At 39.6% G+C, this 13,521-nt stretch overlaps 1 protein-coding gene across 1 annotated transcript in view; it reads right to left on the bottom strand.

Annotated features, from left to right (window-relative positions):
- Positions 1-12,729, bottom strand: part of jag1b (jagged canonical Notch ligand 1b) — a 34,611-nt gene extending 21,882 nt beyond the window's left edge. Inside the window, exons 1-3 of the mRNA XM_067421284.1 lie at positions 12,399-12,729; positions 11,832-12,134; positions 2,282-2,339 (exon numbers count right to left, since the gene is read on the bottom strand). Coding sequence (XP_067277385.1) covers positions 2,282-2,339; positions 11,832-12,134; positions 12,399-12,470 — 433 coding nt within the window. The 5' untranslated portion in view covers positions 12,471-12,729. The remainder of the gene's footprint in view (positions 1-2,281; positions 2,340-11,831; positions 12,135-12,398) is intronic.
- Positions 12,730-13,521: the final 792 nt, after the last annotated feature.

The raw sequence follows: 13,521 nt of genomic DNA, 5'->3' as shown, positions 1-13,521 counted from the left end.
CACACACACATGGATTTTATCCTCAATTTCTAATACTCCCAACTAGCAAAAAATAACTAATCTGTATTGTTACAATGATGTGAGATTTCTCCTACCAGAACAATCATACCACCCATTTCTATTCCCAGCTGTGCAGTTTCTACCCACAGAAGATGAGGTTAATTGACAGCTCATGTCTTTCACCATTTCACTCCTGAATCTGACTAGGACGAGGGACTGTGAAATGTCTATTCGTCCCTTTCACATAGACACTTATCTTGAAAATTAACCTCAGAACAAGAAACCTCCTCTGCAAACGTATGCATCATGGGTAGATTTGACTATTATTCCCAGAGGCAGAATAAGTGAAAAGAGATAATATTATGGAGGCCAGGTGAGCCTATAGTTCATATGACTTCGGAATGCAGAGAGTCGTTGTGGCATTTCACTTGCACCCTGAGCCCTGCAGCAAGAGCCAAGTGTCATGTCTTTACTATCTGCAGCCTGATCCACTTCACTGTGGGGTGAGGAAGTCGCATTAAACTGACAGAAAAAATATTCTGTGCTCTCAGGACAAGTCTAAGGAGAGTTGCAAGCAAAATGAAAAACAAATGTAATTTCTTACTGATTAAGGACAGCTGTCAATGGTTCAAAAGTTTGTTTGTTTTTTTAAATAAACTTTTATTCAGCATTAGGATTGCAAAGTTTCCATAAAATGTGTGGGGGATTTTCAGAAAGTTTTAGAAAGCATCTGGAAATTTACTGGAAAGTTTGCAACTATTCAGCAGCATTAAATTAATTAAAAGTGACAGTAAAGATGTAATCCTACAAGATTTCAATTGAATTCCATGTTGTTCTTTTTAAACTTTTGACTATCACACATTAATCCTATTCATCCGAGAATTATAACTATTTCTGAAGGATCGTGTGGAGTAAGAAAGGAGTAATGATGCTGAAAATGTCATTTTAAAATATATTAAAAATATATACAAAAATGTGTAATATTTCACAATATTACTGTCTTTACTGTATTTTTGATCAAAAAGTACGTTGCAACTTGCACTGCATTCAGGGTACTGTTACTGTATACTGTACATCAAATTCATGACTTTGTTGTTGCTAGCGCCATGTTTTACTGGTGCAACGTTAAAGTCCGGTTTCACAGACAGGCCTTCAATCAGTTCAATCAGGGCATTTAAGTAGCTTTTATAAACGTGACGTGTTATTTTTATAAAACTATAACACTTTCAGTTAAAACAGCTGATAATATGCATTCTAGTCTGGGACTAGCCAAGCCTTATCTGTGTGAACCAGGGGTAAAAGTACAAAGCTTTGGCCTAAATCTGTCTTCGATTGACAAAATGTTATTTTACAATATTTATGTTTATGTTACATATAATTTATGTTTAACTAAACTTGTTCGAATATCTTCTCAAAACACAGCAAAATCTCAAATGTAGGCGAGGCTGATCTGGCAGCAGATTCTGGGATTTTCAGATTCTAATATTTCATTCAAAGAGTCCAATAAGCAGAAACAAATACCTCTAAAACGTAGCAGGACACATATTAAGACATTTTTGAAAAGACTATACCTGATACATACTCTAGATTATGAGACAAGAGCACAACTTCAACATGCAAGCGTTTCTTCAATAACCACTGTGAACTTAGGATATCTGGACATAGCTGCAAGTCGCTATATCAAAGTTAATGGTAACCCAACCCAGTAGAGCTATTCAAATGAACTCCACCAGACTCGGTTTAATGTCTAAATGGGATTGTTTCTGGAGTGTTAAGCCCTGTTGAGGTGTAAGAAGAGAGAGGTTATAGCAAACATAACCTTGCGCTTGAGCTATGCACCGTGACAGAGAGGCCGTGAGACCTTGACTGCCAACACCTGCCATTAGTCATCAGGTATTCGGAAACATTTTCATAAGCATGAGGCCCCCTCAACAATGTTTCACACACACACACACACACACACACACACACACACACACACACACACACACACACACACACACACACACACACACACACACACACACACACACACACACACACACACACACACACACACACACTCTTCCTCTTCTTCTCTTCCCTGTCCTGTCCTGTCACACACACCTGTCAGCACATTTGGTTTAAGGACTAGCGAGCTATGAGCAGAAATGGAACAACTAAAACTTCAATTTGTTACATCTCCCAAAGTTTAAACTAAAAAAAGGAACTAAGCAAAAATAGAAAGAAACAAACAGACAGCAGTGCAACAGATAAAGAGTATAAAAACACTGCCACTCACTTTCACTGGCGGTTTCATTATTGAAGTCCAAGGCCTCCACTATCAACGTGTAGGACCTCTGCAAGAGAAAAACACACATGCAGTCAGCAATGAAACCAAAACAAAGAAACATCAAAGATCATTTTACATCAACAGAGCTTTAGTCAGGGACCTTGACTCGTAACCAATAAACACCAATGACAAAATATGACCATGGGGGACATGCTGAGAAATGTGCCGTGAAAGAACAACACAACCTTCACCTTATCTGGCAGTGCTCTCCTGAAATGTTGGTTACATACAGTATCGCCATCATTACAATTCAAACAATGACTGGCAGACTGACAAGCATCCTTGTTTTAGACTGTGGGAGAACTAATCAAAGGAACCAAGCAGCTCTCTGCCTGTCAGTCATTTTGAGTCAGTCGTAAATATCATTTTCAATTTACACGGTACCATCATAAACTTGCTTTTTGGCCTTTTATGTACACGGCAAAAACGTTTTGGGGGCCTGAAAACACAAACCTTTGGAAATGGGTTTCAAAGTGCCCGTTTTTGAAAACGATACAGCTAATGTCTCAGTAGCATTTCCATTACAGATTTGTGCAAAACCTTGCAAAATGACTGTTTCCATTATCCAATGTTATGCGACTAAAACGTATTTTTTCCCTCTTGCGGTAAGCCATTTAAAAAATAATGCCGTTGGATTTTTAGTGGGTTTACTAAAATAATTTTGGTAATATTGCATATTGCAGTCACCACACTAGCCTTTATTATTATATAGCAAGCTAAGCCCCTTCCAATGGCAAGGCCACATGTTTCTAGGAGGTTACAGTACACAATTTCACAGAGGAACTGTGAATTCAGGATGATCATGTGACTTATGTATGTCAGGTGATCTGTAAATGCAAAAACCATCTATTGCAGTTTTGTGCAATATTCCTTCTCGAATTGCCTGGAAACCACCTCATGCGAACTGTTTGAGTGTTTTTGCGAAATTTTCATTGGGCGTATTTTCAATTCACAATTTAAATTTGTGCATTTTGAAGGGTAATGAAAACGCCACTACTGTAAACTTCAAAAATGCTAATTTGTGAAAACGGTGATGTTATGTGCATGAGTATTGTGTGTGTCTATGGGCATGTAGTTTCTATACAAATTAACATTGCTAACTACAGGCCTGGCATGAATAACACAGCATTTTTAGTCATTTTCACGGATCCATGTGAACAGGGATCATTTTGACGTTGTCGTGTAAATGTATCATAACTTTCATAGTACAGTGACACGTTATAACATTATTAAATCAACTAATTTGTTCATTCAAAATTGGAAATTAAAAACAAGCAAACAGATCAAACAGATGTAGTTCTCGAACACTGCAGCATCAGGCTGTTCCTCTTTTTCTCTGTTTTTTTCCTCTCCAGATAATAATGAAGTTTCCAGAAATGACAGACCTCAGACGTAAAAGAAGTGTGTTTATTATGTGTGAGGATCTTGTAGAGTTGAATCACTGGGTCATAGTCTCACTCACAGTTATGTGGCATCAGTTCAGCGGTCATTGTAAGGACATTAAGTCCAACATTTTATACATTCAAAGAAGCTCTACTATCACAGTACTATATTGCTTTATTATGCAAACAGCCGTTTAATTTGCAGACTGACCAACTGGAAAGAAACCATCTTACTATTCTGAATATGTCATGGTTGAGAAACAGTGATGAAATTGGATGGAGTCATCATAGTTCTTTGAGATATAGCATGATGCTGAATGACTCACATTCATGTACTACATTATTTACAGGGAGTTTCACCCAAGAGGTCAAGGTTTTAGCTGGCTATCATGACCCAGTGACCCCCTACTGGTAGATGCCATAACTACACCATTAGGGGCTTAAAAAAATCTCCATCGACAGCCTTAAAAAAAAACTAAAAAAAACATTTGTATTTAAAAAAATTATACACATATTTTGCCAATGGCCACACTTAGAAGTGGAAAATGAACTCATAATAGTTGCTAGTGAACAGTTTGGAAGTGAGAATGTTTTTGTGGTGCAGCTATGTCATGATGATGTAATTTTTCTGCCAGTCGCAGAGACCATGTGATTAGTCAAATTACATTCATGGCTCAGGTTATTGGCTAATGTATGTAGATCTGAGTGCACTTGTCCAACGGTGGCAGAATTTAAATTGCGGACTTCTTTTCTGTACCAGGAATGCTAACGGTTTTCTCCAGGTATTATAGACTTGTTGGATTCAACGATGTGTTATATTTTCCACATAATGCTTTAGAGTACAGGGCATACATAGTAACAAATTCCCACTAATGTCCATTTGAATAATTACCTCACATATCTGACAGAAAGAGTTACGAGGAGAAAAAAATAGCAGGTTGAAAGTGGACTTTTTTTCTTTGAAAAACCCACAAAAATCCCCTTTCAATTCTCTCTTTCAGGTCTTTTGTGTGCAGTGTTTTGTTCCTCTTTTTCCCCACGGAGAGGAATGCAGAGTGAGGATCTGAGGGAGTTGCGGGGGGTGCGCTGCTTTTAGCATGACTCCAATGCAGGCCGAGATCTCTGGAGGGCTTGGCTACATTTCAGCACTTCTGAAACGCTTTGTCTGACTTAAGGTCATCATGGCTCTCACCGGTATCAGGTAACAAGAGTCACGGAGTGAGAGAGAAAGAAAGAAAGAGAGAGATTACGCCGCCTGAGAGAATAAAATGTGCGTCCATATCTAGATTTCAGTGTTAGAAGTTGAACGGAAAAAAACTGCAGTATATGAGAGAAAACGAGCATGTGTGCGAACGTGACTGTGCCAGAATTGAAGCGTCTCTTTTCCGGCACCTACTTGTCAGATTCACACTCTCGTACTCTTGACGAGGCACCACGGAATTTCCAACATCACCAAGGTTCTCACTGTCCATTTGAAACATCGACGGACCAAGAGTTCCTCACGCCAGACCATTGAAACAAACCAATGCGCAGCACCTCTCACTGTACAAAGAGCTAAAATTAGTCTGAGTCATTCTGATCTCGATGACCTGAAGAATATCAAGATAACCACCTTGCCAAAACAAAGCAGCCCCTTAAGTGGAAAATGTCAAGTGGTACTTGAGATGCGCCAATAGCTATCAAAATTGTAGCCAATAACTGATCATTTACCAATATTTAAATTATATACTATTTTAAAAATAAAACCGCTGAAATCAATCATTTTAAATGTTTGAAATGAATTTAGACATCTAAATGTAAAACTAAAAGTTAAACTAACAATTGAATATCTTATAGCAACCAATGCAAAAAAAAAAAAAAAACAGACAACCGTTTTGGTGTTCATTAGGGATGCACAACAATATTGAAACCAGATTCAACCAATAAAGACTTAAAATGTAATCATCAGGCATTATTAAATTATGCCGGTATGCCATTTTTCAACTGGATGATGACAATAACTTGAACCCAAAGAGCTCTAAAGAAATGTAGTATTTTTATCTGAGTCCCTTGTGCTTCACGTGTTGACGATTGCATTGCTGTTGACCATCTACAAATGTTAAACTCACAAATAAAATGTTTAGGATACAACTGCAGCTGTCTGGGGGAAAAAATTCAGCAATGAGTTATTGTTCTTTTTAAACGTACTCTTTATTAACTCTTCCATTTAGACTAGTGTAGAGCTGCGTGTTTCAGGATCAATTTAGAATAACAATTTTTTGGTTTCAAACAGAGATCACAATTCTCCCAGGATTCTCAACAGACAACTAAACAAAATAACATGTGATTTATAAAAGGTTCTGATAAAAGCATAATTACTGCAGTCTAATAAAAATGTTTAACAAATCTGAATAAATTATTATTATTATTATTATTATTACTACTACTATTTAAATTGGTTTAAAAAATGAATGATTTAATCACTCACTCATAAATACTTAACTGTTTGATTTTCTGGATGAATCCGAACAATAAACTTTTATCCATCTCAGTTCTTCTGTGATAATATGAATATTTGTAACAGAAATAATAATACTGTGTGGTTGAAAAGATAGTTTGCGACGCCGTTTCATACTTCAACTATACATGAGAACTGCTCTCTTTAGACCAGAACAGATCTGAATGTTCTGGTTTGATTTTGTCAAAGGTTTAATAGACACAGGGGAATCATTATCATTTAGGAATGAGCTTGCGTGAAGTTTGAGAACGCGATCTTTTAAGGATTAATCGTGCAGCTCTAGACTCTAGCCCTCCCATCTAAGAATACATTTAAGACTTATTGGAACCCGACTATAAGTTTGCTAAGCTCCCCGGTTGAGAACCAATAGATTAGACACAAATAAGCCACGTTTACATCATGGGAACTTTCCCCAGAAGCTATGGACTTTGGGGTGGTACTCAGTGTGTTTCGATCGCAGGAACGGGGGTCTAAATAAAGTTCCAGGTAAAGATTTCCTACTCAAAATGGCTCTGCTTGCGAAGTAGTACTTTTTCAAAGTTCAGGAACTTTCAGGGGTGGGATTTGGGCGCTGAACATGTGGTTGAGTTCACGCAGAATTTTATTGCAACCAAAAAAGTCTGTTAAGGTGCGCGCACCGTGCAGTAAGAGTAATTTGCTATTCAAATCAACAATGAAGTTAAGACCGTCATTAGTCCGATGGACCGTCCGTTTCAAAGTCTGTTTGTCCGGATGGACCGTCAACGAGGTTCAGGCTTTATTACGTTTGTTTGCAGAGGACGAAATCCAGCGAGAACTGGAAAAACTCACACGCAGTCCTACGTCACCGGACTAATCTTCACGATACTTTAGACAGTGATGGAAATGCAAACAGCAGCAGGGTTGAGGGAAAAATAGTTCCTGAGAAAAAAGTTCCTGGGACAAACTGTTCTGGATAATTTCAGTGGAAACGGGGCTTTAGACAAAATGCATTTTTTACAAAGAACATGCTAAGATGCTCAATAAACTATTTAAAAAAGTCAAGATGCAAGAGCCAAGAACATCCACCTGCATGTAGCAACAGTGTAAGCAGTGGTGCTTAAAGTACGTGAATTAAAAGATACAACTTCTCAAAGATTATCCTGTGCTAAAGCAAAACACACTCTAGCACCAGCCCCAATGCTAACATTAACTATTCAAACTCACTAACCCACTACTCAGCCACCACACAGCGACAAATCTTTTACAGTTGCCGTGTTTATGTGCAAATATCAGTTTATTTGATGCAAGCTGTGTCACCTCTGCAAGCTGTGTTGAGATACACTTTGTCCTTCCTCTCCTTCTCCATACTTGAACGCATTGTGAACACAAACATGCTTCATGTTCATTCACAGCCCCTATTGAATAGTCAAATCTTGCCAGTTTATGTATACCAAGCTCACAGCTCATTGATATCAACGGCCCTGCCCTTTCAAGTGCCCGCTGCTGTATATTATGGACATGTCCGGACATGAACTAGACCAACCTCCCATAAGACATGGGGCAACCTCACTGTGACTAAAAACAGTTATGGACTTAGTAACCCAAGTGATTGTTTTACCTGTTTCTGCATTTGGCAAACGCTTTCATTAACGTTATATGGCGTTGATAGCACCATGCATGCACTACTGTTTGAGCAACATGTGCCATAAAATGTTGTCTTGCAAGGGTTTCATTCCATCTGGCTGTTTTAAGGAGTGGAAAAATGAGAGGCAAATGGGAGTAATTAACAAATAACGGGCTAAACGAATGAAAAACAATCACTTAAAACAAGAGTGCATTTTTTGGGGGGGAGGGGGGGGTCCAGAAGAAAGGAAAGGGGCCGCAATGGATCTCACTCCATAACTCATAATATGCTTATCAGCTCTAAATGCCTGCCGCCGCCAGGTTCATTTTTCCCATGCTTGTCGCTGACCTCAGTGTCATCATTGAACTAACTATTCCCGGCACCAGTCTCCTAAACTTTACATTGCATTTGTCTTATCTCTTTCGTCCTACATCTGATAAAGGCCTACACTTTCTCCCAAACCTCCTGAGCTCTGATTTGTGATGGTTTTGGCTTCCACAAACAGCCGAGTCTCCTAATATTGTGCGTTATTTCCTTTTATCACACCACTTGCTGTGGGAATCTGTCGAGAGATGTCTCCGCTGGTAAACGTGTGATTGCTAATAAAGAGAGGCTGACATGAAGAGTGACAAATGGGCTCAACAATGGCTCCGGATATACTCCGCCAGATTCCAATCAATCAAAGACAACAGGGTTTACATTAGCAGCTCGGACAACTAGATTATGACCAAAAAGGTAGACACCCTTTGCCTTTCGGAAGGTGCAATCACAGGAGGAAGGCTTTTTTCTTTCTTTCTGGGAGATTCCTATCAGGAGTGGTGGCCAGAGATAAGGGGGGCTCGCAGGGAAAGCTTTTAACAATCTTTCACTGCTCTCTCTGGCGTGGAAAATGAGACAGGCTGTCCTGATAACAGATCTGTCAGTCACCTGTGCGCACACAAGCGCTACTGGAAGCCATCTAATCTCCTGTCACTCACGGAGGTGATCACAGGCAGGGACTGAGAAGAGAATCAGATCAAACGGCGCATCGGCTGTCAGATATCTAGTTCGAAAGGTGAGTTTTCAAAACCAGATATCTCAATAAAACAAAATGTTTCCTGGTAACATCATGATCCCTAACCGAGTAAGTCATGTGTGAGGTGATTGAGAAAAGTTAGCTAAACAGAATATTAGAAGCACAGTACTTTACAATGGCCTAACAATACCTCCTTTAAGACCTCAACTAGGGTGAGAAAAAAGACAAACGATGCATTTCCCCGCTCTATGGCTTGAGTAATGTGCGCTTAAGTGCCACATCAGAGACGACCGTATAAAGCAAACATGTCATTATCCCCTTAGCTGCCCGTAGCGCTTTCCCTCAGGCTTTCGGACGGTTCACCTGCATTTTTATTCCCACACTGGCCCTCAGCCTGCTGTCTTTCCCACACTCACACAAAAATTGTGTAGAAACATTCTCAGAAGTTGTCAAATTTGTCAAAGATTCGCAGTGCATGTGAAATTGTGAAGTAAAAAGACTAAAATAGTATTTTTTACTATGAAATCTCTCATCTCTCACAGTACAAAGGCATAAGAGAAACTGAGAGAATGCACTCAGAAAAGCCAAAGAGAACTTTAAAATCTGGTTTGGATTGCTTTTGTATTTACTTTGAATGGGACATGCATTAAATGCACACATAAATACTAGTTTGGCTTTCGGGAAAGGGAACGGGTTCACAGACCATTAAAAAGGATGGAAGATGGGACAGGAAAAAAGGAATTATCCAATTTGTTGGTGAACCAGCTTTTTGGCTCATGCTGAGCAGACAGGCCCCAGGTGCATTCAGGGCCACGGGGCCAGAGAGCAGCGCTGTAATTTGCTGAAACGGCCAGTATGAGAAGTAAGGTCAGGGCTGGGGCGGGTTTGTCTAGGAGCCGATCTCATCACTGCTGAGTCGAGCGCAGCTTCCTGTTGCTTGCCCTGGACCGGCATTATTCCTGGACTGGCTCCATTATGCACAGTAATCCTCCCTGTAGCCAGTTTGGCCCGGCTATTGTCACCCCCTGTTTCATGTTCGCTGAAGCTGGCTCTGTCTGGGTGGGCCATGCCTAAAACCCTCGCTCTCTTTTACTCTCTATACCCCTCTCTAAAACTAAAAGCACAGGGCAAACGCAGTAAAAGGTGCGAAATAAATGGGTGGTAATCCTGTAAATGAAACATTTAAAGTTTGGCGACGAGATTTGGCTGTTGTGTCTGGGAACTTGCTGAGAGTAATTACCAAGGGTTGCAAAGTTAAAAGGTGCCATACCTAGTCTCCAGTCAGCCGTGACTGACACAAAGCCTAAACTTCAACTCTCCCCAGCTGCCAACCCCAAAAAATAATTAGTGACTGACTGACGTGTCCTATAATGTCATTTTAGATGTAATCATAATTCGGACGATTAAAAGAAACCATTTGCAGTATGCTTTGGAAGTGAACATCACAAAAATAGCTGAAGTGTTATATGATCAACACATGCCTATTGGCCGTCTGGTTCACATACTGGACAGGTGGGCAGCTCACTGGGGCGAACAGTTCAAACAGGGACACGTTTGCTTTGTCAGGCCGACAGTTTGTCCTTTGATTTTTTTTATCATTTTGACCCCGCTGAGAATGTATCCACAATGACATCATCAAGCGAGCAGGTGCACAAGCGCACACGCCAACAGAACGTGCGGAAGGACGGTTCAACGTCCCCACAGTCAAGAGCTCCTGAGAAATTAACTCGAATACAAGGTTCCCACACTTTCTGAACATAGTATTTTCACAACTGTTACATGACTTTTAAGGTTTGATTCATTTACATAACTTTTACAGGCCTCATGTACCGTGGGACCGTGGGAACCATTTCAGCAAGATATTTCTGAGTGGGCATTCCTGTAAAACTACAGATTAATTCCACTAAAATAGCTCCAACTAAGGTATTGTTACCAAAATAAACGGGTGAAGGTTACACTACTCCAAGGTACAATCACCAACCAGACTCTCAGCCAACCCTTTGACCCTCAGCATAAAAATAGCTGGATTTTCTCAGGTTGACAGTTTCATTAAGAGCACCACTACATTTTGGTTAACAGATAATTTATAAAAATTGTTAAAACTGTCCCCCCTAAAAAAGTTCTCTAGATGTTTTATCTACATTAAATTCTCCATTGGCCCCCTGGAGTAAGATCAGGGACTCCCAGGGGTCCACAGGCACAAGATATATTTAGTTGATACAGCTAAATGTGCAATGGCTGACATCACACAACACACTACAGTGAGATTCCATAACACTAGTGCATTTCATAACACACAGGTTTACTGCAAATCACCTGCAGTTTAGATTAGCTTGATAGCACGGGTTATAAAAGCCCCTTAAAGAGATGACTACCATTTCAAGAGATCACGGTCAACTCATAAATTCTTTAGAGCTGCAAGACAAACATTGGCAAATCTCTTCTCCGTGAAGCTTCAGATCATGTGCTTCGCACCAAACAAATCTTCTTTTATTTGCATTCTAATGTAGTGACACAAATTAAGAGGTTGAGTAGGTGCAAGATAACTGTTTATTTGATGTATTTATTTACCAAGTTAGCTGACTGCCAGAAACAACATTTAGGAGCCACTGATGATGATCACCATCATGAGGAGTGAATTCACTGCAGGCCACTGTCAACAGGCATGAAGTGCTAATAACGTTGTATACCCGGTTTCATTTAACATTTATTTGTTTAACATTCAACTCGACTTTCTTCATCAGTAAATAAATTCAAATATGTGTAATGAATTGTGGCAACACATTGAAAATGTAATTAAACTATTATTCTCGATTTTAGAGGGTTGTTGTTGTTGTTGTTTACAGCGCACATGCGCACGAATAAAACGATAAACTCCAGGGCAAACCGCACACGTGGATCGAAACTTGGCTATGGTGTACTGGTAAATCGACGTTGCGTCATCATAACATGCTATTGACCACATTAAATATGCTCTAAAACAAGAAATCGCCATGAGAAAAGGAGGGACGTCTACTCACCGGCCAAGCAAAACTGAAGGGTAAAACAATCCTTGACTTTTCACTCCGGGTTCCCTTGGTCGAAAATTTATTCCCACCGAGAACGGGCGTAGATCCAGTTCCGAAACTGCAAGCCCCAGCCGAGGAAACTCGCGATTGATATTCCTTCAGACAAACTTTAAAATATGTATCACATTCGTCCCGCGTGCATTTGCGATCCGCCGGGTTCCTCGCGCCGTCACAGCACGAGCCGTTCTGCAGCTCGCCGTTTGCGTTCTGCATCGATACGATTTCCAGCTCGAAGTGCCCCGATGCGTCAGACACCTGTTGAGCAGAACAAACTTTAAATCTATACATATAAAGTGCAGTAAGGACAAATTGGTCTCGTTTTATAAAACAGCCAAACTGTTTGCCTTATCTGTTAATGTCAAATTGAAAAACACCTTTGCACTGCGGGTCCAAACAAGGTTGTTTTTTGATATAGTATGCTATTTTCTAAATATATAACTTTGGGATTACTTTTATACATAACGCAAATATAGGGAGAGAGAGAAAAAAAAACATTTAAATAGTTGAAAACAGACTCACCTTCGTCGGCAAGCATAACAAAAAGGCATGAAGGTAAAAAGCAGAAAATACTGAACTCCGTCGCACAATCATGCCTTCTTGTTGGTGTTGCGTTGAGACTGAGAAGTTCTAGCCGCCTCACGGCTCTAATGTACTCCCCGATTTAACATGCACCGGGTGGAGAACAACTTTATTTCTTTCAGAAGCCTATTTTCCAATGTGTAGGAAAGTGCCTCCTATTATCCAAGCGTATCTGAAATTCTTATCTTTCTTATTCTGCTTCTCTCTCTCAGCGGCGGGTATACATTACACAGAAGCCATGAGAGCGTTTGTCCGCGACTGACTGACTGCGCATTCAATACACCAAGTTCAGTTAATGGGGGTGGCGAACGCATGCGTAATTTTAATATTCAAAAGTTAAAGGGCGTGGTTTTGAGGAACGCCCCGCCCGTGTCCCCCAGGCTCCAGCCCCAGAAGATGACGGGTTTATCTCTGAGATTTACAGAGGGCTGACCGCATGTTCTAACACTGCAAAAACTTATTAATTTAAAAGGGAAAGGAATGCAAAATACTACAGTTATTAGTTAGAATAACTGTATGTTACTTTACCATATATGGTAAAAATATCACAACATATATTATAAATTAAGATAACTGGGTAATACGTGTGTATGTATATATATACTGTAACTGTAAAATATCTATCTATCTATCTATCTATCTATCTATCTATCTATCTATCTATCTATCTATCTATCTATCTATCTATCTATCTATCTATCTATCTATCTATCTATCTATCTATCTATCTATCTATCTATCTACTGTTTCACCAGTCTATCTATCTATCTATCTATCTATCTATCTATCTATCTATCTATCTATCTATCTATCTATCTATCTATCTATCTGTCTGTCTGTCTGTCTGTCTGTCTGTCTGTCTGTCTGTCTGTCTGTCTGTCTATCTATCTATCTATCTATCTATCTATCTATCTATCTATCTATCTATCTATCTATCTATCTATCTATCTATCTATCTATCTATCTATCTATCTATCTATCTACTGTTTCACCTATCTATCTATCTATCTATCTATCTATCTATCTATCTATCTATCTATCTATCTATCTATCTATCTATCTA

The sequence above is a fragment of the Pseudorasbora parva genome, chromosome 17, assembly GCF_024679245.1.
Source record: "Pseudorasbora parva isolate DD20220531a chromosome 17, ASM2467924v1, whole genome shotgun sequence".
NCBI lineage: Eukaryota > Metazoa > Chordata > Actinopteri > Cypriniformes > Gobionidae > Pseudorasbora > Pseudorasbora parva.
Note: the sequence above shows the minus strand (reverse complement) of the source record. Positions and strands in the feature narration are given on the sequence as shown.